Source organism: Dama dama, chromosome 7 (assembly GCF_033118175.1).
Source record: "Dama dama isolate Ldn47 chromosome 7, ASM3311817v1, whole genome shotgun sequence".
Taxonomy (NCBI): domain Eukaryota; kingdom Metazoa; phylum Chordata; class Mammalia; order Artiodactyla; family Cervidae; genus Dama; species Dama dama.
In genome coordinates, this window is record NC_083687.1 from 24,484,753 (window position 1) to 24,511,749 (window position 26,997).

Genomic DNA, 26,997 nt, shown 5'->3' on the forward strand with positions numbered 1-26,997 from the left:
GCATGAAAATACTTACTCATACAGTAATTTATTAAAAACTAAAACATTTATAGATGCACATAGGAAAACAGTTTTGTTGTACATTAAGTATTTAGTAGAAAGTGGAGCCCCCCGATAGCCTCCTAGTTTGTTGTGAGTCATTTGGGACAGCACAAAGAAAGAAGTTTTGCGATTCCGGATTCACAGATTTGTATTCATACATTAAATTATATTAAACAGAAGCAAATAGTGTTGGTACTTTAAGATTTTATTTTTCTTAAAAGTTCAATTTAAAAAGCCAGTTGTAAAGCAATGAATGCTTTAGAAGATACTCTGATGGTCAAGCTTATTTTTTTCCCTTCAATTTTATCATGGTACTTATTTATCTTGGATAAATCATCCACTCATCTGCTCTACAGAATGTAATAAACATAGCTACCACACATACATCTTGAACATTAAATATTGCATATGTGTGTGTCAGAAAAAATACAGCAGAATAATTCATTAAAATCTCCCACCCCTCCAGGTCATCACAGAACTCCAGACTGGGCTCCCTGTACCACAGAGCAACTTCCCACCAGCTTTCCATCTTACACCTGATAGTGTATGTGTGTTGATGCGCCTACCTTTTTGAAAATCTTTTGCCAGGGTAGTACTTTTTAAACTAATCAATATTCCTGAGACCTTAATATCTTGTCAATCCATCAAATCCATGTTGATTAAAATATATTAAATTCATTTTCTAGTCCTTATAACAACCTCACAAAGAATATATTGTTGTCATGCTCATTTTGTAGATGAGAAAAATGCAAAGAGAGTAGTTAAATAGATGACACAAGGTCAACCTAGAAATAGTGAATTATTTTGCCAGGGTTTGGATTTAGGGTAATTGAGTTCCTTGTGATATCCTGCTCTGTATTAGAGGTGATCTTTAAACATAGATCAGACCTGAATGAACCTGGAAAGTTTGAGCAGTGTTCCTTCTTATGAGCTGGAAATTCACTAGACCAGTCTTGGTCTGTCAGTTATATATTCTAACCGTTAAGTGTAGTATTTTAAAGGAATTTTTAGAAGAAAGTTAATGTCTTTAAGATGGTTTTTTGCTTAGATATATCAAGATTAAAAACTTTGGAAACCAGCAAAATATATAAGTCCCAAACTGGTAATAAATACAGCTCTGCGGTTTGTGAAAGATATTGAGAAAAATACTTTTTGATAGAAGAAGTCAATGTAATAAACAAGATAATCTTGGGAAAACAAGAAGAAAGGATATTCAGGGATGAAATGTTAGAGGCCACGGCATCCAAGAGACTATTAAAATGGGGAAGTCAGATGGGCATGTTCAGGGTGGTATGGCCATAGAATAGAGTAATTAGCCTCCAACTAACAAAAATAAATTTAAAAAAAAATGAAAAAATAAAATAAAATAAAATGGGGAAGTCAGTTAATGATTGTCAATATAGTGACCAATTCCAGCCACATGTAGAATTCCAGCAAGATGAAGAATTAAAATAGGCCTTTGGATTTGCTTTTAAGAAGACATTTATAATATTAGCAAGAAGATTTTCAGTTAATTGATACAGGTAAATGTATTGGAGAGAAGAGTATACAAGATTTGACAGAATGGAGGCTATGAGTCTGGGCTGCTTTTTAAGAATTTTGGTCAAGAATAGAAAGATTAGAAAATAGCTTAAAGGAAAAAAACCTTAAAATTTGACTAACTCTACTTTTAACATATCCATAATCCTACCATTCCTCACTTTTTTTTCGGGGGGGGGGGGGTTACCACCCTGGACCAAGCTATCATTATATATTACCATATTATTTCAATATCTCCTAATCATGAAAGCACTTCAGAGATGTCTTTTTAAAACACAATTCAAAGAATGTTTTTTCTCTGGCTAAAATCCGCTGGCTTTCTCTCAGAATAGAAGGCAAGATCCTTTCTAGTTCCTGCAAGGCTCCGGCTAATCTGTATGTACATTTCCTTTCTGACCAGCTCACCCAGGACTCTCCTTCTAAGTCACTCTTGCCCAGCCACCCTTGCCTCACTGGCATTTCTCACAAATCTCAGGTATGTTCCTATGATCACATCTTTGCCTTTTTCATTTTTTTGCTGTAATTTCAACTTCTTAATAACCCCTGAAAAATCCTTTTAAATTACTACAGCCCAACAGCCTTTTGGGGTCCCTACCTCTGTTTAATTTATTACCTTCTAATATAATTTGCTTATATATTATGTATATTGTTTGTATTTTTCTCTACCTCTAAAATATGGCTCCACAAATCTAGGGATTTCTGTGTTGTTTATTGATGTGTCACAATCTTATCACATTAAGGCTGACACACAGTAGGTTCTCAACTAGTATTTATTGAATTGGTAAACAAATGAGGGGGTGAAGAAAGCAGAATCTAACTCACTTATTGTCAGTATTATGAGTTGATGTTGATCTTCTTGGGGGCAGATCCCCTGTGCTATTCATTTTTTAACTCTATCAAATTGAATAGTACTTAAAACTCAAGTTTATAGACAATAAATGAGTGCCTTAAGACAGAAGCTGTAATTTTTTTAATCTTCAAATATAAAACCCATGACATCATACCTGGGAAGAAACAAGTCATTAATCAGATGCTGTCTAAATAAATCACTAATTAGAATTAGATTTTGTTCTTGCCCAAGGACACTGAGGTGAAATAAATTCTGAGATAGATTGGGTTTGAATGCATGATATCAGGACTGGATGGTAATCCTTCTTTTCCTAGTCCTGCCTTTGAATTTGATGTTTTCAATATGATGCTTTAACTGATTAAGTGTTACTGAGCTACTGAATAACAGCAAAAATATCCGATACCCTGTGGCGTCTATTTCATCAAGGCCAATTGAGACTTACGGGAAACTAAAAATAAAGGGAAATAGATAATGTCGTGGAAATTTAGATTCTGGGCCAAAGGAGTGGAAAGTGTAAACTTTCAGCTCTTGAGAGCTAACTAATTTAAGATTATTTAGCTGTTTGGTCAATAAATGTAACGAAAATTACAGCACATGAGCAAGAAAGTTACCAGAAATCTTCCCATTTATAAGCATTTTTGCTTTTTTCTTCTTTGCTAATAAATTCTGAAGACAATATGACTAATCTGTGACATCTCTTTCTTTTCTGACTGCAGAACTTCATTAAATTCTAGAGAATTTTCAGTTTATATCACACACAAAAGATTTCTGCAAGGAAGAATATTAATTTCATACTTGATACTCATGGGTTTACCTTCTTCAAGATTATCACATTTGTTCCTTGTTCTGAAGGCAGAGGCTGGCAGCTTGAATATACACTGATTTAGACAAGGAGAGACCAAATAAAAACTTTAGATGGTTTTGGTTTTCTCTATCAAGAACTGAAAGATGGAAGTTCTACTAGCACAGACTAATGCATGTTCAGAAGTGCCTCAAATGTCTTCTAAGAAACCTCTCACCATCTACCATTTCTTGCTGGTCACTAAAAAACTCAATTCTTATTTGTTCCATATTAATAGTATATTAGGCTTCTCAATTCCATTTTACAGGTCTTGAGGTAATGATGACCCAGTATCTGGTGGTAAATAATACTCAAACTTTCACCTCAAGCGTTTAATTTTACTAATATCCTTCTTCATGTGGCTGATATATGTACTGTTCAAAAGTTAGGCTAATTTTTTTTCTGGAGTCATCAATGTATCATCATCTCTAACTCATTTGTAATAGCATTCTTTTTAAAAGAAATCATTAATAGATATATTAATAAATATATAATTTGTTCTCAAATAGATATTTGTTTTTATAAAAAAGTAGATATTTGATCTCATAAAACATGGGAAGTTTATTGGTTATCTTAAAACACTGCTGATTTTTTAATTTCCATTTGTATCTTTACATATCTGTGAGAAAGAGTGCTTAATTATAAACAAATGACTCTAAACCATGAGAGATTTTGCCCCCTAAAGGAGATATTTAACAATGTAGATAGATATTTTTGGTTGCCACGATTAAGGGGAAAGTGTGCTATTGGCATCTGATGGATAGAGACTTGGGGTGGGGAGAAAAATCTTGCTGCTAAAGGCAGAGCGCAGGACAGCTCCCACAACAAAGAATTGTCTGAACTAAAATATCAATAGTGCTAAGGTTGAGAAAGTCTTTTGAAATGAATGTTGTAAAAATACTTTTGAAGATATTTACACTACAAGGCAACACATTAAACAAAGTCTATTTTAAGTTATTAAAATGTGAAAGAGTGCAGGTAAGCCTCTAATGTATGCCCAGCAAATACCTGTTTCCTAATGGGAGCTCATGGGCTTCCCTGATAGCTCAGCTGGTAAAGAATTGCCTGGAATGCAGGAGACTGTGGTTCAATTCCTGGACCTGGAAGATCTGCTGGAGAAGGGATAGGCTACATACTTCAGTATTCCCTTGTGGCTGAGCTTCCTTTGTGGCTCAGCTGGTAAAGAATCCGCCTGCAATGTGGGAGACCTGGGTTTGATCTCTGGGTTGGGAAGATACACTGGAGAAGGGAATGGCTACCCACTCCAGTATTCTGGCCTGGAGAATTCCATGGACTGTATAATCCATGGGGTCACAAAGAGTCAGACATGACTAAGCAGCTTTCACTTTCAATGAGAGCTCATGTTTATTCAAATAATTATTTTTAAAAAATAAATTCAACTTTAAAATAAAATTGAAACTAAAAATTAAACAGTCTCTTGTGGAAGAAATATATCTAGAAATTTTGTCTAAATAGGTAAAAATGATTTTTCCATGCATTTCCAGTAATAGATAATGTTCAGTATGCTCGTAGACCCTTAGATCTCATATTTGTATTTAGAATATGGGAGGAGACACAATGGTAAAAATATCAAGAGAGTAGCTGGGGCCTGGAAATACTTGTATCCTTCTGAGTCCAAGTCTGGTACAAAAGTCTCCACTCAATAGATTTCTTTTTTCTTTAGTTGAATGATCAAAGAATTATTTATTTTAGGAGGAAGGGAAATTTCTGTTTTATTATTCTGTTGTGGTATTGATGATTTCTTTTAAAAAGAATTCTGAGTTGATATGATTTACTAAATTGTATTCCTAAAATCATAAAAGAAGAAGAATTTGCATGTTTTGAGTAGAAAATGTATGATATGTATGCATTGTTGAGAGGACTGTGGGGAAAACTACTGCTGGACCTTCAGAGGAGGTAATGAGAGGAAGTCTGGCAGAGTGGAGCTGAAGGTGGAAGATCCCGCCTCCTTCCATCTGCGGCCTGTGTCTCCTCAGACAGCCTCACCTCTCAGGATGGAGGAGCTGAGTTCAGCTGTTAGTCATAGTTTCTGACTTCCTAGATCAGAATTCTCTTTTATGAAATTATTTTCTTCCCTTCACACTCCCTCTTCATTCTCCTGACACAGATTTTTTTTCTTCACTATATAAACAAATGGGTAGACACTGGAGTGATTGGGACTTGCCTCCGCTCTTCTGTTCTGACACTCTCCCGTTCTCTCACTCCACCTCTGTCTCTCTCAGGAGATACTTGAGAGATCTGTATCTCAGTGTCTTACCTCACACATTCAGTGGATTTATACTTCTTTCCATGGGATAGTCTATAAACAATGTTTCATAATAAAATAACAGTACAACTCCATGGAGGCATGTATCTCAGAAATAAGACGGGTCACTACCTCTGACCTAGGGTTTCTTCTAACATTGTTTATGCCAACTAGCACAGGGTATATAGAAATGTGAATAGTTCTTGAAGAACTTGCATAAAATAAATCATGCTTGTTTCTGGTACCAAGAGATCAAGAGAAAATAAAAGGCACCAGATGCGTGTGTGACATTGAACCACTTCTGAATGGTTCATTATTAAATTTTATTTAATTCTTTGCACACAATAGTGATACACAGGCCTGGAAGGATGTACAGAAAGGCTGTGAAGGAAGACAGTAACACTGGTCCCTTCTTCTTGGAGCATGTGTCTCTCTCTTTTCTTCTGTCATCTTTACTTCTGCAAGCAGCAAAGAGATCCAGGTCTTATGCAGTAAGCAATCCTAACTTCAGATGCATGGCACTGAGTTTTACATCGACCATTACCCTTTACGCACTCTCTCCTCATATCCACGCTACCATACTGTGGAAATTTTTTTCTTGCTGTAAGAAGGAAACAGTGACTGAAATTAGCAATCTAACTATGACACACATATTTTAAAAGGAAAATATTTGAAAAGCAAAAGAGCACATGATGTGGAATTCACTCAGTTGTGTCCAACATGGGGTTGTGTCATGACCCCGTAGACTATTTCTCGCCAGGTTCCTCTGTCCATGGAATTCCCCAGGCAAGAATACTGGAGTGGGTGGCCATTCCCTTCTCTAGGGTATATTCCCTACCCAGGGATTGAACCTGGCTCTCCTGCATTGCAGGCTGACTCTTTACCATCTGAGCCACCAGGAAAGCCTTCAAAGAGCATAGAATAGGACAAAAAAAAAAACCCTCCTTCTAACTTATGACTGTGAAAATCTTACTGAGGAAGTTTAAGTGAATGCACTGGCCTTTGATGCAGGGTAAATCCTGGATATCAGAAAGTGTCTTGGACTGCAGTTAGGTGGGCCAACTTGCTTTTTTACAAGTGACTGAATAGCAATAGTAGGATAGTTCCAAGTAACAGTAAAAGTCCACATAATTTATCTCTTATTCTCACACACATTTAGACTGAACACAATGGAGCAAAGCACAGTAATTGTGCTTTGTGAATTCTCCTAATAGAGATTTCTATTGCAGCTTGGTTTCACTTTTTTTTTTAATGGAAGGAGACGCAATGTTAAACAGTTTGACTGAATTTCTACAACTCTCTTGTGTATCTTGAGATTTACTTCCCCCCAAAGAAGTGAACTTTTACATATGTTTAGTGTCAGCATTTATTTTTTAAAAAAGAAGAGAGACTAAAAGATGGGTCCATTTTTGGCCATGAAATGATTTTTAAAATTACTAGTGCTCCAAGCTCCATGTTTTATCTTGTAGTTTGGAGGTTGACTCTCACTAGAAGTTGATTATTTAGGATAGTTGGGAGTACTCAGGGAATTGAGAGATGCTGGACTGATAGCCTCTAATATCCATTCTAAGCCAATCTATTTTAATTTCATATTTCACCTTATCTGCTACCCATGTACTTTCAGAAGCCCTTTATTCTGGAGACTTTTAAAACATTAACATCACTTTTGATAGGCATGCACCTTAAAATACAATGAGATTAAGGAGAAATAGCATGGGAGAATCCTAAATTTTAAGGTCAGACTTAAATATTTACTGTATATTCATGGTATGAAAGCAAATAAATCTTTCCACTAGTTTCTGTCATTAATTAAGGTTTGGTGTCCAATAATTCCTTTAAAGCCCATGTCTTTCTGTCTAGATATTCTGTCTATATTTCCAACAGTTGGTGGTGAGTGGTGATACTTATTAGTGGGTCCATAGACTTAGAAATTCTTTATCCATATTTTTGGTATAAATGGCTGGTATAAAACCTACCTCTTCTATTAAAAATTAGCTGTCTTCTCACTATTACTGAAGCAATGCAGACTATGACACAATTTATAGTCAAAAAAGTTACTCTGCACAGTTTAAAGACTAACTTCTAAATATCATTATTCATTCCATAATTTTAGGGGAGTTATTATTATCAAGCCCATAAATGATTTGCCAGTGATAGAAACTTGAATTACGCTCATTTTGACAAGATTTCTGTCACATTTAACCCCATTGTCCAATACGTCATCCTAAACTGACCACATTTCTTTCTTTCCCTTGTTTTATTTAACTTTTCTAAAAATACTATTGTTTTCTTTTTCCTGATTCTCACCTCTAAATATGAGTATTCCCCAAGCTTGTATCCCTGGGTCACTAATACTCATCTTTGCAAGCATCCATCTATTCATTCAACTGTTAAGTTCACTTCTTGTCAAACTCTGTGACAGCACCCAGGGCAGGATTTCTCATCCTAAGAACTATGGACCCTTTGGACACTTCTTTGCTGTGGGATGTGATCTTATTCAGTGAAGGATATTTAGCAGTATCCTTGGCCTCGACCCATTAGATGTCAGGAGTACCAGTAGTACCAACTAAAAGGTCTCCAGACACTGCCCAGTGTCTCCTTGGCGGCAAAGCTGCCCCTCATTGAAAACCACTGTTCTACATAGAGAACAAACCTGTGAACACCAAGGAGGGAGAGGGGAGAGGATGAATTGGGAGATTGGGATGCACACATTTACACCACTTTGTATAAAATAGATAACTAGTGAGAACCTGCTGTGTGTCACAGGGAACTCAGCGCTCTGCAGTGACAAGGCGGGGTCTATGTATATGCGTTAGGATTCACTTTGCTGTGGAGCGGAAACTAACACAGCATTGTAAAGCAACTAAATTCCAATAAAAAAATAAATAAATAAATCCGTATGTCCTTGGGAATAAAAAGGAAAGATCACTGTTCTAGCAATGTGGTGATAAGCCAAACGTATAATGTCTCTGTCCTCAGATACACTGTTCAAATACTATCTTCTCTCTGAAATTTCTGTAGATCACTTTCAGGAAAGTCATCTCTCTATTGCTCTCACAAATTCTTCATAGCATCATTCATCTGGCATCTAGAGCATTTTCACATGTTAAGGAATTTCTTTAAACAATATATAAAACTCTACTTAATATTTTAAGCTATAAAAACATGCATGGCATCTCCTAAAGCATCTGTTCAACACATAATTTGTTTTTGTTTTCACGGACTTGCTATCTTATTTCTTAGACTATCATTAACCTTCTTGAAAACAAGGGGAAAATCATGATTACCATTTTTTGTACAAAGCTATACATGGCAGACTTAAAGAAAAGTGATTGCTTTCAATAACAGAGTTTTGAACTTGAACCTTTATAACCTCTAGAAAATGAAGAGGAAAGCTAAGTGATTTCAGTGGAAATTTCTTTGCATGGAAAATGTATGGATTTTTTTTCCTAGACACGTTTTCATCTGTAACTGCTGGAGTGGAAAAGAATGAGTTTTTCTATCTCAATTTTGAGTGAAAATTTTCACCATCTGAAGGTGATATACAAAAAAACAACTGAGGAACTCTAGAGTCATATAAAAGACATTTAATTTTATCCAGTTTAGTTCAGCCACCATATGTTGATTAACTACAAGGTGAAAGAAAACATTCTTATTGCTTTATTATTGTCTAAAAGTACCTAATTTTCACACATACATTTTCTAATTTTATGAAGAAAATATGTATCTTGATATATTTCTTTTACTTTTATATTTTTATCACCAATGATAGAATTTCTCTAAAAGTTTGGTACATGTGTGATTAACTATAATAATGGCCTCACTTTGAAACTACAAGAAAAAAATATACAAAAAGTTAGTATCACTGATGTTGTAATCTATGCCACTGTATCTCCTCAAGAGGTATATAATTTCTAAGTCTACAGACACATAATTTAAAATTTGTTGATAAACTAATGAATAATATTAGCCATTATTAGGAGCATCTGATATAGTTGTTATAAGGAAAAATTAAGCCAATAAAGCATAAAAACACTTGCCATAGTGATCTACTAATTTTAGCTAATGTTGAAATTAAAAGAAGAAATTTAAAAAGATTTATCCCATGTTAAAAGCTATATAAATCTGTGTAGAATTTCCTTTTGGTCCCTTCTAGATATGGAAAAAATTCAGAGATCCTTTTTCTAACAAGTTTTGAATGGATGTAGAGGAAGTTATTTCCTTAGTTAAATTAACAATTGATTGTATTATTTTGTCACTTTCCTGATGTTTTGCCCCTATATAGAACTTTCTCACTTACAACCTTTAAAAGATAATTTATCAGTTTATTATGTGAAAATTTTTTATGAAATGACAAAAATGAAAATTGTCACAATGGACTTTATAATATTCATAAAGAAAGAATAAGTTAATTCATTCTCATACATCTCTATTACAATTTCCACTTGTCCTAAAAATGTCAGCTTCTTACTACAAAAGAATATTTCCTGAGAGAGTGAATTGAGCCTAATTTCAGTGCCAGTAGTATAAATTGGGAAGATTTGAGCTTACTCTTTCACTTCAAACTAAACTCTTTAAGGAGAAGGGAAAACTCAGTGATCTCTCCATCTCCAAAACTTACTATTTTATTTCTGTACAATTCATACTTACACATTAATTCAGGAGAAGAGAATCTTGTAACATACCTGATGTGAAGAGATAATCCTTGAGGGGGAAAATCTCATGAAAAATATAGCTCATGTACAAGTTATTACACTCAACATTCATGTGATCTGAAAGGCCAACGAGGGACATGATTTGCCTGTAGTACCAAGGACGGAATATTAAGAAAGTCTTCCTATACTGGAAGTAGACTGAAATAGCTTAAAAAGAAGAAAAAGGTAAATAGTTCTCTCTCTAATGCTGCAGCATCTACCACTTACCAGTTGATTATGTCAAAGAATATGTTTTTCAGCAAGAATTGACTCTGTTTCAGGATGAAGGTGATGAGGCTAATGAATTGATCTTGCAGGTATTTTACACTTTTTATTTTGAAATCATTTTAGATTTATGGAAGAGTTGCAAAGAGAAGAGAGACCAACTTCCCTTAGGGTAATATCTCACTTACCCATGATATGTTTATCAAAACTAAAAAATTAATATTGCTGTAATACTATTAAACTACATATTTTATTCGTATTTCACTTGTTTTCCCACTATTGCCTTTTTTAATGTTCCAGTGTTCAATTCAGAGTACCACATTGCATTACCATAACAATCTTTTAATCCTTATATTATTACTATACGCTTAACAAGGAAAAACTGATGCTTCCTCAGATTCATTAGCACAAGTATGCCCATAACCATTTCTATGTTACCTGGTAGAATTGTGACCCCAAAGAGTAGAATAAAGAAAAAGAGATGAATCTTCATGGTAGAAAGTTTCTTAGGGAAAAAAGGACCAACAGGTCTTCTTTTTCAAGTCAGGTGTTTTCAAATAAGGAAACAGAGAAATCTTTTATTTATAGATTCTCCTGGGAAGTGGTTTTAACTACTGAGGCTTACCAATAGCAAGAACATTTGTATGCTTGATTGAATAGTGCTGTGTTCAAAGAACAGGGTCACAAAAATCATTATTAAATTTTTTCATAAAAGTAAAACCTACTTGTGCTACCCTAAATAGACTCTCATGAAAATACAATCTTTAAGGAACTTCAAAGGATATGTGTTTGGATTGCTAAAACAATCCAAAGTAAAAACATGATAGTAATACAAATTCTCTATTACATGTTACATATAATGCTAAATATTCTAATGCTCCTAGTATTAAATTATGTCTCAACGTCTGAATTACAGGATTTTAGCTAAAAGTCTAAAGGAATTACAGTTAAAAGTTTCTATTGATATCTCTTCTGTTAACAGATGAAATCAATGAGAACGAGGGATGGGGGTTGAATGACATTTCGATTCACATGATGTGTAATTATTTAAATTAACATGATCATTCTGGAGTTGCTAATGAGTAAGGAAAATTACACAATAGGTTTTTAAGTATGAAATGAATTTCATATAATAAATCATCTGATTTCACAATTCTAGGTTCAATGGTTTTAATTCTGTTTATGGAACTAGAGGTGATTTCTGATCCAATTTGCACACTGCCCAGGTCTATTACTTCATATATGTGAGAAAGAGCTGGAAGTACTACACAGCATCCAGAGGAATTAATTGATTCTATCCTATCACAGAGTCAAGAGAGTTTCTAGGATACTCATTCTTAAACTTTAGCTACATCTCAATCCCCTAGAGGGCTTATTAAAAACAGATTCCAAGACCCCACCTCAGCATCTCTGATTTAGTAGTTCTAAAATAGAGACTGACAAATGCATTTCTAACAAGATCCTGGTATGCTAATACTGCTAAAAGCCTCCACATATTACTCTAGGAAACTGGATCCATACACTCTACAAAACATCAGAAAAACAAACTAGAGAGTCAGAATCTGTGTCATAGTTTGGTAAAGAATGTGAAGCTGCTTAGAGAGTCTAATCAAATCCTCTCATGTTGCAGTTAAAAAAAAATCACAGATTTAAAGAATGCGTCCCCTCCCACTAATCTCACCACCACATTAACGGGCCCCTGAATCATAATAGATGATTATAGATAAAAGAATGGCAAGGTTTAGAATATTTAAGAATGAATCTCTAGGAAATTCAAAAACAACAAGAGAGACCAAATGTGAAAGTTTCAATCAGAGACACTTTCAAAAGGCCTGACCTATTTTCTACAATAACTCTTAAGTTATTTAAACTTTTCTAACCACTGTCCTGTCAATCTGCTGAGTAGGGATGAGATGAATAAATTATTACGAGATGTGAAAGACATACAAGATTCCATAGATGAATGAGAGCCAGTGGGGAAGGATATTATAGATCAAGGGTCCCCCTTATCCTATTCACTCCTCAGACAGGTCAAAGAAACCCTAAACACGCTTGCTCTGAAACAACTATCCATTAAATTAAGTGATAAAATGTACCACTTCACATTTGCCTTTCTGTAGCACTCAGTTATATGGCTCCTGATTGTCAGTTTACAGAAGGTGAAGAGCAGCGTACACATAGTTGGGACAGCTACAGGTGGTACATGGGGACAATCTTCTTCTTAAAGAATGATTGGTGTGCAGAATAGTAATCTGATTTTTTCCATGTAATTTCATTGAGCAAGGACACAACCTACAAAGCAAAGACTTTTCACCTATATTTTCTTCTGGAAATTTTAGTGTTTTAGCTTTTTATATTTAGATTTTTGGCATATTATGAGGCGATTTTTATTTGTGGAGTGAGATATGGAATAGCATGGATAAATTGAGCCCAGCAAAAAGACCAATGCAGGGTAAGTACAGAATACAACTTTAATGAAAATAAATTTTGTATCACTAAACACCTAGTAGAATGGCCAAAATTCAGATCACTGACAACTTCTGGGAGGATGTGGAGCCGTGGGAACTCTTATTCATTTCTGGTGGGAGTGCAAAATGGAAATAGCCACTTTGCAAGACAAATTGGTAGTTTCTCACAAAAATAAACATACTCTCACCGTACCATCAAGGGGACATGCTCCTTGATATTTAGTAAAAGAAGCAGAACATTTATGTCCACGTGAAAACCTTCATGCAAATGTCTGCAGTAGCTTATTCATCATTGTCAACATTTGGAAGCAACCAAGATGGCCATCAGTAGGTAAATGGATAAACTCTGATATATTCAGATAATGGAATTACATTCAGTGCTTAAAACTAAATTAACAATCAAGCCATGAAAAGATATAGGGGAATTAAACATGTATTACTAAGTGAAAGATACTAGTGTGAAAAGTTATGCACTCAATGATGCCAACCCAATCATATGACATTTTGGGAAAAGCAAAACTAGGGAAACTAAAAATATCAATGGTTGCTAGTCATCAAGGCTATATATTATCACCCTGCTTATTTAACTTACATGCAGAGTACATCATGCAAAATGCCAGGCGGATGAAGCACAAGCTGGAATCAAGATTGCCGGGAAAAATATCAATAACCTTGGATATGCAGATGACACCACCATTATGGCAGAAAGCGAAGAGGAAAGTGATGAAAGTGAACGAGGAGAGTGGAAAAGCTGTCTTAAAACTCAGCATTCAAAAACTAAGATCATGGCATCCGGTCCTGTCACTTCATGGCAAATAGGCGGGGAAACAATGGAAACAGTGACAGACTATTTTTTGGGCTCCAAAATTACTGCAGATGGTGACTGCAGATGTGAAATTAAAAGACACTTGCACCTTGGAAGAAAAGTTATGACCAGCCTAGATAGCATACCCACTCCAGTTCTCTTTCCTGGAAAATCCCATGGACAGAGGAGCATGGTAGGCTGTAAGTCCATGGGGTTGCTAAGAGTCGGACACAACTGAGCGACTTCACTTTCACTTTTCACTTTCATGCATTGGAGAAGGAAATGGCAACCCACTCTAGTGTTCTTGCCTGGAGAATCCCAGGGATGGGGGAACCTGGTGGGCTGCTGTCTATGGGGTTGCACATAGTCGAACACGACTGAAGCGACTTAGCAGCAGCAGCAGCAGAAAGCATATTAAAAAGCAGAGACATTACTTTGCCAACAAAGGTCCGTCTAGTCAAAGCTATAGTTTTTCCAGTAGTCCTGAAAGGATGTGAGAGTTGGTCTGTAAAGAAAACTCAGTGCCAAAGAATTGGTGCTTTTGAACTGTGATATTGGAGAAGACTCTTTGACTGCAAGGAGATCAAACCATTCCATCCTAAAGGAATCAGTCCTGAATATTCATTGGAAGGACTGATGCTGAAGCTGAAACTCCCATACTTTGGCTCACTGGACTCACTCCCTGACTCACTGGAAAAGGCCCTGATGCTGGGAAAGATTGAAGGCAGGAGGAGAAGGGGACGAAAGAGGATGAGATGGTTGGATGGCATCACTGTCTCAATGGACATGAGTTTGAGCAGGCTCCAGGCATTGATGATGGACAGGGAAACCTGGTGTGCTGCAGTCCATGAGGTCACAAAGAGATGGACATGACTGAGTGACTGAACTGAACTGAACTGAGTGGTTATGGAGGAGGAGAGGGATGAATAGGCATAACAAAGGGTTTTTTAATGCAGTGAAACTACTCTGTATGACACTGTAGTGGTGGATGTCATTATACATTTGTCAAAACCCATAGAGTGTACAATTTCAAGAGTGGACCCTAAGGTAAAGTATGGAATTAGGGTGAAAATGACATGTCACTGTAGTTTCAACAGTTGTAATAAATGCATCACTCTCCTGGGGGAAGTTGACAATGGGGGTTGCTAACATATGTGGGAGGAGGTGGTATGGGGGAAGTCTCTGTACCTTTCTCTCAATTTTGCTGTGAACTTAAAACTGCCCTGAAAGGCAGTCTATTAAAAAATAGAGTAAATTTACCATCTTTCTAAATTCCATATATATGTGTTAGTATGCTGTAATGTTCTTTATCTTTCTGGCTTACTTCACTCTGTATGATGGGCTCCAGTTCATTTAAGAAAAGAGTTTTCTTGTCTCATGGAGAGAAGTGTCATTATTTAGAGGTTTAAAGAAATGCTTGGATATATAAAATCCAAATGAATGGGCACATATTTTTTTTAAAAAAAATCTGTAATAGAAAATGAATGAAAACACAATTAGGATATAAAGCTTTAAAGTTTTAAGTAAATTGAAGACTATTATTAAAGACATTTCTGCAAAAAAAAAAAAAAAAAACAACACACAAAAACCAAAGAGACAAGTAGCTTTACAACGATAGGCACAGACTACAAAGAGGAATTTTTCAAAAGACTGCATTTTCCTCTGCAGCCTTACAACTAGTAATCTTATAAAAGATTTAATACTAGTTGTAGCACAAAGAATTATAGTAAATTCTAAGTGATATAATAATATGAATTTGCATTTCCACATCAATCGGGAATAAAAAATTAAGTCATGAATACAACTTGCTTTATTAATAGTCCATATAATGGCATGCATGTCTAGTAAATGTTCAACAGTGACATTGAGGAAGGTAGTTGCATAGGAATTCCAAGATTTTCAGGCCACTAACTAAAGGTGGATTCAAACCTTTTCATACGGATTACGCTAAATAAGTGAATTTTATCATTATCATATGTGCTTGAACATTCTGATTCTTGTAAAGCCAGGCCTGTCCACCTAGGTGTTTTGCCACCATTTCTAATAGCCAAGAGACAGTTACTAATAGTAATGATTCCTATGTAACCTCAAAACTAAAATTGCCACTAGACATGGAAGCATGAGATATGTCCTATCTCTATTGTTAATTGACTTTTCTTCACTAAACTTCAAATGAGGCAGATATAACAGAATGTAAAGAAATAAAAGCATAGATAAATAGTTTCCCTGCACATTCTTATTTGACTCTTAAATATTATTATTTATCCGATAAGTTAATTCTCAGGAGATCATATAATAATTATACTTGGAATCTTCTCAAAATGAGAAACTTGAGCTATGCTTATCTTATCAAAGAAGGCCTCATCTTCTGTCAGTTTTTACTATTTGACACCATTGCCCAAAAATCCTCCTGGAAATTATCTTATACTTTGTATGAATCCATGTCTGTACCTGTATAAATTCTCTGAAGATTCCTTACCTTATACCTTTTCCTTTTCTTGCTCCATAAATTAAGAATTCCTAAATATTTAGTTTTGATCTTTTGTTCTAGTCACTATACATCCAATCATTCAGTTAATATTTAATTGAGCACTTACTATATGTCACATACTCTGCTGGCCTCTAGAGAGATCAGGGAACAAATCTCATCCATCCTATGTAATACCTTCCTGAATACTTTTTTAAAAAGTGATTACATATACACACTACTATATATGAAATAGATGACTAATAAGGACCTCCTGTATAGGATAGGTAACTGTATTTAATACTCTGTAATGGGGAGGAGCCAAGATGGCGGAGGAGTAGGACGGGGAGACCACTTTCTCTCCTACAAATTCATCAAAAGAATAACTGAACGCAGAGCAAACTTCGCAAAACAACTTCTGATCGCTAGCTGAGGTCATCAGGCGCCCAGAAAAGCAGCGCATTGTCTTCGAAAGGAGGTAGGACAAAATATAAAAGATAAAAAGTGAGACAAAAGAGCTAAGGACGGAGATCCGTCCCGGGAGCTCTTAGGCGGCATTGCTTGGGGTAGGGTCTGGGCCTGAGTGCCCTGAGGACAATCGGAGGGAGCTTCTGTGAGCTGCCAACATGAACTGTGGGAGACCAAAGGAGAGAGAGTAAATTAACCGGCCCGAACATACTGCCGGCCGTTCGCAGAACAAAGAGACCGAGAGGGTCCAGAGAGGAGCTCGCAGGCTGCGGACCGGCCCAGCCCCGCCGGAGGCAGGAGGCAGGGGGGAGGGGAAGGTCGCGGCGAGACCCAGGGCGCAGGCACCCGACCGGCGCGGGCGGGGACTGGGGCTGGGGACGCGGAGGGCAGAAGGCGCGCGCACCCGACTGGTGCCAGCGGAAACTGAGACTGGGTCCGCGGAAGGGAGTGGGCGCGCCGCACCTGGGGAGAGTGCGCCCACCAAGGCCCTGGCTGCCTGGACCGCTCTGACGGGGAAGGCACAGAGAGCAGGCGCAGCTTCTCCTTCCGCGCTTTTGTGGAACACCCGAGGGCTGGAACCTCGCGCAGCGCGGGGCGCGCTCCATATAGAACAGCTGGGAGCCTGAGCGGCGCAGACGGAGAGGGCAGCGTCGGCCCCTCCCGGCAGCCCCAGCCCATCCCCGCGGCGCAAGCCCCGCGGCGCCAGCCCCTCCCCTCAGCGCCAGCCCCTCCCGGCAGCGCCAGCCCCTCCCCGCAGAGCTACGGAACTAGCTACCTGAATAAGAGTCCACCTCCGCCCGCCTGTGTCAGGGCGGAAATGAGGCTCTGAAGAGACTGGCAAACAGAAGCCAAATAAACAAAGGGAACCGCTTCAGAAGGGACCGGTGCAACAGATTAAAATCCCTCTAGGAAACATTGACTACACCGGAGGAGCCTGTAGATATCGAGAAGTGTAAGCTGGAACGAGGAGCTATCTGAAACTGAGCCGAACCCACACTGACCGCAACAACTCCAGAGAAACTCCTAGATATAATTTTACTTTTTTCTCTCTTTTTTTTTTAATTTATTTTTTTAATTTTTTTCTTTTTTCTCTTTTATTTTCCTTTAAAATCCCCTATTACTCCCCCATTACTCCTTAACTTTCATTTCCATAGACTTTTACGATTTTTTAATTAGGGGGAAAAAAAAATTTTTTTTTCTCTTTCTTTTTTTTTTTTCTTTTTTTTTTCTTTCTTTTTTCTCTTCTATTTTCTATTTTTCTTTTTCTCTTATTTCTTTTAAAGTCCTCTAGTACTCCTCTACTACTCCTTAATTTTCATTTCCAATACACTATAACCTTACAAAAAAAAAAAAAAAAAAGAAGAGAAGCCCTATTTTTAAACCGAAGATTATTCTCTCCCAATCTTGACTCTCTGTTTTCTACCTCAGAACACCTCTATTTCCTCCTTTCCCCTTCTCTTCCCAATCCAATTCTGTGAATCTTTGTAGGTGACTGGGCTACGGAGAACACTCTGGGAACAGACAGCTGCGTAGATCTGTCTCTCTCCTCTTGAGTCCCCCTTTTTCTCCTCCTGTTCATCTCTATCTCCCTCCTCCCTCTCCTCTTCTTCATGTGACTCTGTGAACCTCTCTGGGTGTCCCTAACGGGGGAGAATCTTTTAGCCATTAACCTAGAAGTTTTCTTATCAGGGCTGCATAGTTGGAGAAGTCCTGAGACTACAGGAAGAATAAAACTGAAATCCAGAGGCAGGAGACTTAAGCCCAAAACCTGAGAACACCAGAAAACTCCTGACTACAAGGAACTTTAAGTAATAAGTGACTGTCCAAAAGCCTCCATACCTACACTGAAACCAGCCACCACCCAAGAGCCAATAAGTTTTAGAGCAAGACATACCACGCACATTCTCCAGCAACGCAGGAACATAGCCCTGAACATCAACATACAGGCTGCCCAAGGTCACACCTAACACATAGACCCATCTCAAAATTCATTACTGGGCACTCCATTGCTCTCCAAAGAGAAGAAATCAAGCTCCACGCACCAGAACACTGACGCAAGCTTCCCTAACCAGGAAATCTCGACAAGCCAATCGTCTAACCCCACCCACTGGGTTAATCCTCCACAACAAAAAGGAACCACAGACCTCCAGAATACAGAAAGCCCACTCCAGATACAGCAATCTAAACAAGATGAAAAGGCAAAGAAATACGCAACAGGTAAAGGAACATGAAAAATGCCCACCAAGTCAAACAAAAGAGGAGGAGATAGGGAATCTACCTGAAAAAGAATTTAGAATAATGATAATAAAAATGATCCAAAATCTTGAAAACAAAATGGAGTTACAGATAAATAGCCTGGAAACAAAGATTGAAAAGATTCAAGAACTGTTTAATAAAGACCTAGAAGAAATAAAAAAGAGTCAATTACAAATGAATAATGCAATGAATGAGATCAAAAACACTTTGGAGGGAACCAAGAGTAGAATAACGGAGGCAGAAGATAGGATAAGTGAGGTAGAAGATAAAATGGTGGAAATAAATGAAGCAGAGAGGAAAAAAGAAAAAAGGATCAAAAGAAATGAGGACAACCTCAGGGACCTCTGGGACACTGTGAAACGCCCCAACATTCGAATCATAGGAGTTCCAGAAGAAGAAGACAAAAAGAAAGGCCATGAGAAAATACTCGAGGAGATAATAGCTGAAAACTTCCCTAAAATGGGGAAGGAAATAGCCACCCAAATCCAAGAAACCCAGAGAGTCCCAAACAGGATAAACCCAAGGCGAAACACCCCAAGACACATATTAATCAAATTAACAAAGATCAAACACAAAGAACAAATATTAAAAGCAGCAAGGGAAAAACAACAAATAACACACAAAGGGATTCCCATAAGGATAACAGCTGATCTATCAATAGAAACCCTCCAGGCCAGAAGGGAATGGCAGGACGTACTGAAAGTAATGAAAGAGAATAACCTACAACCTAGATTACTGTATCCAGCAAGGATCTCATTCAGATATGAAGGAGAATTCAAAAGCTTTACAGATAAGCAAAAGCTGAGAGAATTCAGCACCACCAAACCAGCTCTTCATCAAATGCTAAAGGATCTTCTCTAGACAGGAAATGCAGAAAGGTTGTATAAACGCGAACCCAAAACAACAAAGTAAATGGCAAAGGGACCACACCTATCAATAATTACCCTAAATGTAAATGGGTTGAATGCCCCAACCAAAAGACAAAGATTGGCTGAATGGATACAAAAACAAGACCCCTATATATGCTGTCTACAAGAGACCCACCTCAAAACAAGAGACACATACAGACTAAAAGTGAAGGGCTGGAAAAAAATATTTCATGCAAACGGAGACCAAAAGAAAGCAGGAGTCGCAATACTCATATCAGATAAAATAGACTTTCAAATAAAGGAAGTGAAAAGAGACAAAGAAGGACACTATATAATGATCAAAGGATCAATCAAAAAAGAAGATATAACAATTATAAATATATATGCACCCAACATAGGAGCACTGCAATATGTACGGCAAACGCTAACGAGTATGAAAGAGGAAATTAATAGTAACACAATAATAGTGGGAGACTTTAATACCCCACTCACAACTATGGATAGATCAACTAAACAGAAAATTAACAAGGAAACACAAACCTTAAATGACACAATGGACCAGCTAGACCTAATTGATATCTATAGGACATTTCACCCCAAAACAATCAACTTCACCTTTTTCTCAAGTGCACACGGAACCTTCTCCAGAATAGATCACATCCTGGGCCATAAATCTGGTCTTGGAAAATTCAAAAAAATTGAAATCATTCCAGTCATCTTTTCTGACCACAGTGCAGTAAGATTAGATCTCAATTACAGGGAAAAAATTGTTAAAACTTCAAACATATGGAGGCTAAATAACACGCTTCTGAATAACCAAAAAATCATAGAAGAAATCAAAAAAAGAAATCAAAATATGTATAGAAATGAATGAAAATGAAAACACAACAACCCAAAACCTATGGGACACTGTAAAAGCAGTGCTAAGGGGAAGGTTCATAGCATTACAGGCTTACATCAAGAAACAGGAAAAAAACCAATTAAATAACCTAACTCTACACCTAAAGCAATTAGAGAAGGAAGAAATGAAGAACCCCAGAGTTAGCAGAAGGAAAGAAATCTTAAAAATCAGGGCAGAAATAAATGCAAAAGAAACTAAAGAGACCATAGCAAAAATCAACAAAGCTAAAAGCTGGTTTTTTGAAAAAATAAACAAAATTGACAAACCATTAGCAAGACTCATTAAGAAACAAAGAGAGAAAAACCAAATTGACAAAATTAGAAATGAAAATGGAGAGATCACAACAGACAACACTGAAATACAAAGGATCATAAGAGACTACTACCAGCAGCTCTATGCCAATAAAATGGACATCTTGGATGAAATGGACAAATTCTTAGAAAAGTATAACTTTCCAAAACTGAACCAGGAAGAAATAGAAGATCTTAACAGACCCATCACAAGCAAGGAAATCGAAACTGTCATCAAAAATCTTCCAGCAAACAAAAGCCCAGGACCAGATGGCTTCACAGCTGAATTCTACCAAAAATTTAGAGAAGAGCTAACACCTATCTTACTCAAACTCTTCCAGAAAATTGCAGAAGAAGGTAAGCTTCCAAACTCATTCTATGAGGCCACCATCACCCTAATTCCAAAACCAGACAAAGATGCCACAAAAAAAGAAAACTACAGGCCAATATCACTGACGAACATAGATGCAAAAATCCTTAACAAAATTCTAGCAAACAGAATCCAACAACATATTAAAAAAATCATACACCATGACCAAGTGGGCTTTATCCCAGGAATGCAAGGATTCTTTAATATCCACAAATCAATCAATGTAATACACCACATTAACAAATTGAAAGATAAAAACCATATGATTATCTCAATAGATGCAGAGAAAGCCTTTGACAAAATTCAACACTGATTTATGATTAAAACTCTCCAAAAAGCAGGAATAGAAGGAACATACCTCAACATAATAAAAGCTATATATGACAAACCCACAGCAAGCATCACCCTCAATGGTGAAAAATTGAAGGCATTTCCCCTGAAATCAGGAACAAGACAAGGGTGCCCACTCTCACCACTACTATTCAACATAGTGTTGGAAGTTCTGGCCACAGCAATCAGAGCAGAAAAAGAAGTAAAAGGAATCCAGATAGGAAAAGAAGAAGTAAAACTCTCACTGTTTGCAGATGACATGATCCTCTACATAGAAAACCCTAAAGACTCTACCAGAAAATTACTAGAGCTAATCAATGAATATAGTAAAGTTGCAGGATATAAAATTAACACACAGAAATCCCTTGCATTCCTATATACTAACAATGAAAAAACAGACAGAGAAATTAAGGAAACAATACCATTCACCATTGCAACAAAAAGAATAAAATACTTAGGAGTATATCTACCTAAAGAAACAAAGGACCTATACATAGAAAACTATAAAACACTGATGAAAGAAATCAAAGAGGACACAAACAGATGGAGAAACATACCGTGTTCATGGATTGGAAGAATTAATATTGTCAAAATGGCTATTCTACCCAAAGCAGTCTATAGATTCAATGCAATCCCTATCAAGCTACCAACAGTATTTTTCACAGAACTAGACCAAAGAATTTCACAATTTGTATGGAAATACAAAAAACCTCGAATAGCCAAAGTAATCTTGAGAAAGAAGAATGGAGCTGGAGGAATCAACCTGCCTGACTTCAGACTCTACTACAAAGCCACAGTCATCAAGACAGTATGGTACTGGCACAAAGACAGAAATATAGATCAATGGAACAGAATAGAAAGCCCAGAGATAAATCCACGAACCTATGGACACCTTATCTTTGACAAAGGAGGCAAGGATATACAATGGAAAAAAGACAACCTCTTTAACAAGTGGTGCTGGGAAAACTGGTCAGCCACTTGTAAAAGAATGAACCTAGAACACTTTCTAACACCATACACAAAAATAAACTCAAAATGGATTAAAGATCTAAATGTAAGACCAGAAACTATAAAACTCCTAGAGGAGAACATAGGCAAAACACTCTCCGACATAAATCACAGCAAGATCCTCTATGACCCACCTCCCAGAATATTGGAAATAAAAGCAAAACTAAACAAATGGGACCTAATGAAACTTAAAAGCTTTTGCACTACAAAGGAAACTATAAGTAAGGTGAAAAGACAGCCCTCAGATTGGGAGAAAATAATAGCAAATGAAGAAACAGACAAAGGATTAATCTCAAAAATATACAAGCAACTCCTGCAGCTCAATTCCAGAAAAATAAATGACCCAATCAAAAAATGGGCCAAAGAACTAAACAGACATTTCTCCAAAGAAGACATACAGATGGCTAACAAACACATGAAAAGATGCTCAACATCACTCATTATTAGAGAAATGCAAATCAAAACCACAGTGAGGTACCATTACACGCCAGTCAGGATGGCTGCTATCCAAAAGTCTACAAGCAATAAATGCTGGAGAGGGTGTGGAGAAAAGGGAACCCTCTTACACTGTTGGTGGGAATGCAAACTAGTACAGCCACTATGGAAAACAGTGTGGAGATGTCTTAAAAAACTGGAAATAGAACTGCCATATGACCCAGCAATCCCACTTCTGGGCATACACACTGAGGAAACCAGATCTGAAAGAGACACGTGCACCCCAATGTTCATCGCAGCACTGTTTATAATAGCCAGGACATGGAAGCAACCTAGATGCCCATCAGCAGATGAATGGATAAGGAAGCTGTGGTACATATACACCATGGAATATTACTCAGCCATTAAAAAGAATTCATTTGAACCAGTCCTAATGAGATGGATGAAGCTGGAGCCCCTTATACAGAGTGAAGTAAGCCAGAAAGATAAAGAACATTACAGCATACTGACACATGTATATGGAATTTAGAAAGGTGATAACGATAACCCTATATGCAGAACAGAAAAAGAGACACAGAAATACAGAACAGACTTTTGAACTTTGTGGGAGAATGTGAGGGTGGGATATTTCAAAAGAACAGCATGTATACTATCTATGGTGAAACAGATCACCAGCCCAGGTCGGATGCACGAGACAAGTGCTCCGGCCTGGTGCACTGGGAAGACCCAGAGGAATTGGTTGGAGAGGGAGGTGGGAGGGGGGATCGGGATTGGGAATACATGTAAATCCATGGCTGATTCATATCAATGTATGACAAAACCCACTGGAAAAAAAAAATAATAATAATAATAAAAAAAAAGAAAAAAAAATACTCTGTAATGGCCTATACAAGAAAAGAAACTAAAAAGAGTGGATATATGTATGTGTATATATATATATATCGGAGAAGGCAATGGCAACCCACTCCAGTACTCTTGCCTGGAGAATCCCATGGACGCGGGAACCTGATGGGCTGCTGTCTATAGGGTCGCACAGAGTCGGACACGACTGAAGCGACTTAGCAGCAGCATATATATATATATATATATATTTATATTTATATATATAAAACAGATTCACTTTACTGTACACCTAAAACTAACACAACATTATAAATCAACTATAACCCCCCAAAAAATGTAAAAAGGGATTAATCTTCTCCTTTGACAGCCATAGTATTTTAATTAATATTAATTGATTAACACTTTTTGCCTTATAAGCAACAGAAATTTATTTCTCACAGTTCTGGAGTCTGGGAAGTCCAAGATCAAGATGCTGGCAGATATGGTATCTGGTGAGAGCCTGCATTCTGGTTCATAGAAAGCTTTAGTTCATACCTTAGAAGTTGTGTTATAATCAGGACTGCCAGCCAAGCACACAGCCATGATAATATTCTTAGATTTTGCTAGAAGCTTCAATAAGGGCAAACCTTTATGCTAGATTATGCAGTAAGACTGCTGCTAACCTTTTCCCTTCAAAGCCATCCTTCAGTCAACAGATTCTTGAGCTTAGCTTTGCCTTATCATATAGGTATGCATATATACATATATTCTATTGTTTTTTCCAAGGATTATGTACATACAAGGAAAATATTAAGATTAGAGATGCTGATAACAAGATGATAGAATTATGTGATATGAGAAAATATCTTAAAAACACAAAACAAAAAGTTGCAATTATAACACTCCAAAGTTATTATTACCATAAGCTTCAGAGATTTATTTTCTCTTTCTTCATTTAAATAGTTCCCTTCTATACTACCATTTGGAGTTATTTTTTCTCAAAAGACAGGCTATGTTACTTGACTTATTTTTATTTTTAGAATTCTATCAATAAACAGAGGGAAAGTGTAGCTAAAGTTACAATGACTCCACATTTCAAAGCTCTTGCAACCATTTTCACTAGTTCCAGGGATAACACATACCTTCCATTTCTCATAAACTTTCTCTCCACTCTTGTCTCTTCTAAAAGAATGCTTGATATACATCATGAATCATTGACAGCATGCTTTTCACATTAAACAGAATTGTCCCCAGAATTTCATTTAACACAGTAGTCCGATGATGGAATTTTCTCATTCTATTGCTATTCCCAAGTTCAAAGCTCTATTCTGTACTCTTGACTCTTTCCTCCTAGTAGGCACAATGTTCATGAAGGGTTCAGGATGAAATGTATTTTATTTAGTCCTTTATTTATTAGAGATTTATAAACAGAAACACGAGGCTGTGAACGAAGTAATAGATGTAATGAAGTAGTGAGAAGACAGTTCATGTTGATCCTCTTTCTGTGACTAGGTCTCTTCAATTATTTATACTTCTTAGGCTTACATTGTCTAATGCAGCAAAGCGATGTAGACACATCACAATATACCATCCTAAATTCATTTCCACCACATTTATTTCTACAGTGACCACCAAACATTATACATGCACGTGTCAGATTAAAGATAGAGTGGTGCTCTTTACTTTCAGCTGAAAAAAAAGAAGGGTGAATGGAATTAATAATCCAGGTAAGAAATACATGTATTTAAAAGAAGAAGCACAGGCCACAGAGGGGAGAAAAAGAAATTCTCTCATTTTTTCATTGGAATTTTTCTTCTCTTTGTCAGAGCAAGTCAAGTAAATCACAAAATATCTAATTTCTAATATAAATGACACATCTCTACAAATTTTGATTGATTAGGTATTGACTCAATAAGGGATACATGGAAAGCCTGCAATTTATTAATGCTTTTGTCCTCTAGAGCCACTAAATATGAGTGGTCCAACCAATCTCTAGATTGCTTTAGATATTGTCACCATTTTTGCAATATTATTTCTTCCAGTTCAGTAACACGGGTTATCTTTTCATTATTTTGTATCATTTCAATTTCCTTCATCAATCTTTTATAATTTTCATATTATAGGTCTATGACTGCTTTGATTAATTTTATTCCTAGGTATTTTTATTATTTTTGATGTGATATTAGTGATCAGCCTGTTCAAATTGTTTATTCTTGATTTAGTCTTGCCACGTTGTCTAGAAATCTGTCCATTTCTTCTAGGTAGTCTGATTTGTTGAAATATAACTGCTCATAATATGGTCTTATGACTTTTTTGTATCTCTGTGGTATTGATTGATATCACTGACTCAATGGACATGAGTTTGAGTAAGCTCTGGGAGATAGTGAAGGACAGGGAAGTCTGGCGTGCTACAGTCCATGGGGTGCCAAAGAGTGGGACAGGACTAAGTGACAGAACAACAATAACAACAATTGATTGATAATGTTGTTTCTTTTAGTTTTTATTTTGTCTGTTTAGGTCCTTTCTGTTTTCTTCTTGGTAAGCCTGACTAAAGGTTTATCTTTCCCAAAAACAGTTCTGTCTCGTTAATCTTTTCTATTTATTTTTTTGTCTCTGTGTTATTCACTTCTTCTCTGATCTTTATTATGTCCTTTCTGCTGACTTAGAGCTTAGTTTGTTTTTCTTTTTTAAATTCTCTTAAACGGTATGTTAGGTTATTTGAGATTTTTCTTGTTTTCTGAGAAAGGCCTACATTGCTATGACTTTCTCTCTTAGAAATGCTTTTGCTGCATCCCATAGATTTTTAAAAATTGTGTTGGCATTTTCATTTATCTCAAGGTATTTTCTGATTTTTAAAATTTTTTCATTGACCCATTGGTTTTTTAATACTATATTTTTCAGTATCCACATGTTTCAGTTTTTCCTATTTTTCTTTCTGTAATTGATTTCTAGTTTTATATTATGTGATAGAAAAAATGCTTGATATAATTTCTATCCTTTTAAATTTTTTGAGACTTGTTTTGTGGCTTGGTGTACAATTTATCCTGTAGA

General features: G+C 36.6%; 1 protein-coding gene across 1 annotated transcript; it reads right to left on the bottom strand.

Moving 5' to 3' along the window:
* Positions 1-5,990: 5,990 nt before the first annotated feature.
* On the bottom strand, positions 5,991-10,950 carry LOC133059075 (beta-defensin 110-like). The gene is made up of 2 exons (XM_061146109.1): positions 10,896-10,950; positions 5,991-6,139 (listed from the first exon to the last, which is right to left on the bottom strand). Exons 1-2 carry the CDS (start codon positions 10,948-10,950, stop codon positions 5,991-5,993), a joined length of 204 nt encoding a protein of 67 aa, XP_061002092.1.
* Positions 10,951-26,997: the final 16,047 nt, after the last annotated feature.

Coding starts and splice junctions, on each gene's coding strand:
- LOC133059075 (XM_061146109.1), bottom strand. CDS start 10,950: ATGAAGATTCATCTCTTTTTCTTTATTCTACTCTTTGGGGTCACAATT. Junction 6,140..10,895: donor TGGGGTCACAATTCTACCAG/GTAACATAGAAA, acceptor TCCTTCTTACAG/CAAGAAAAAAATTTCCACAG.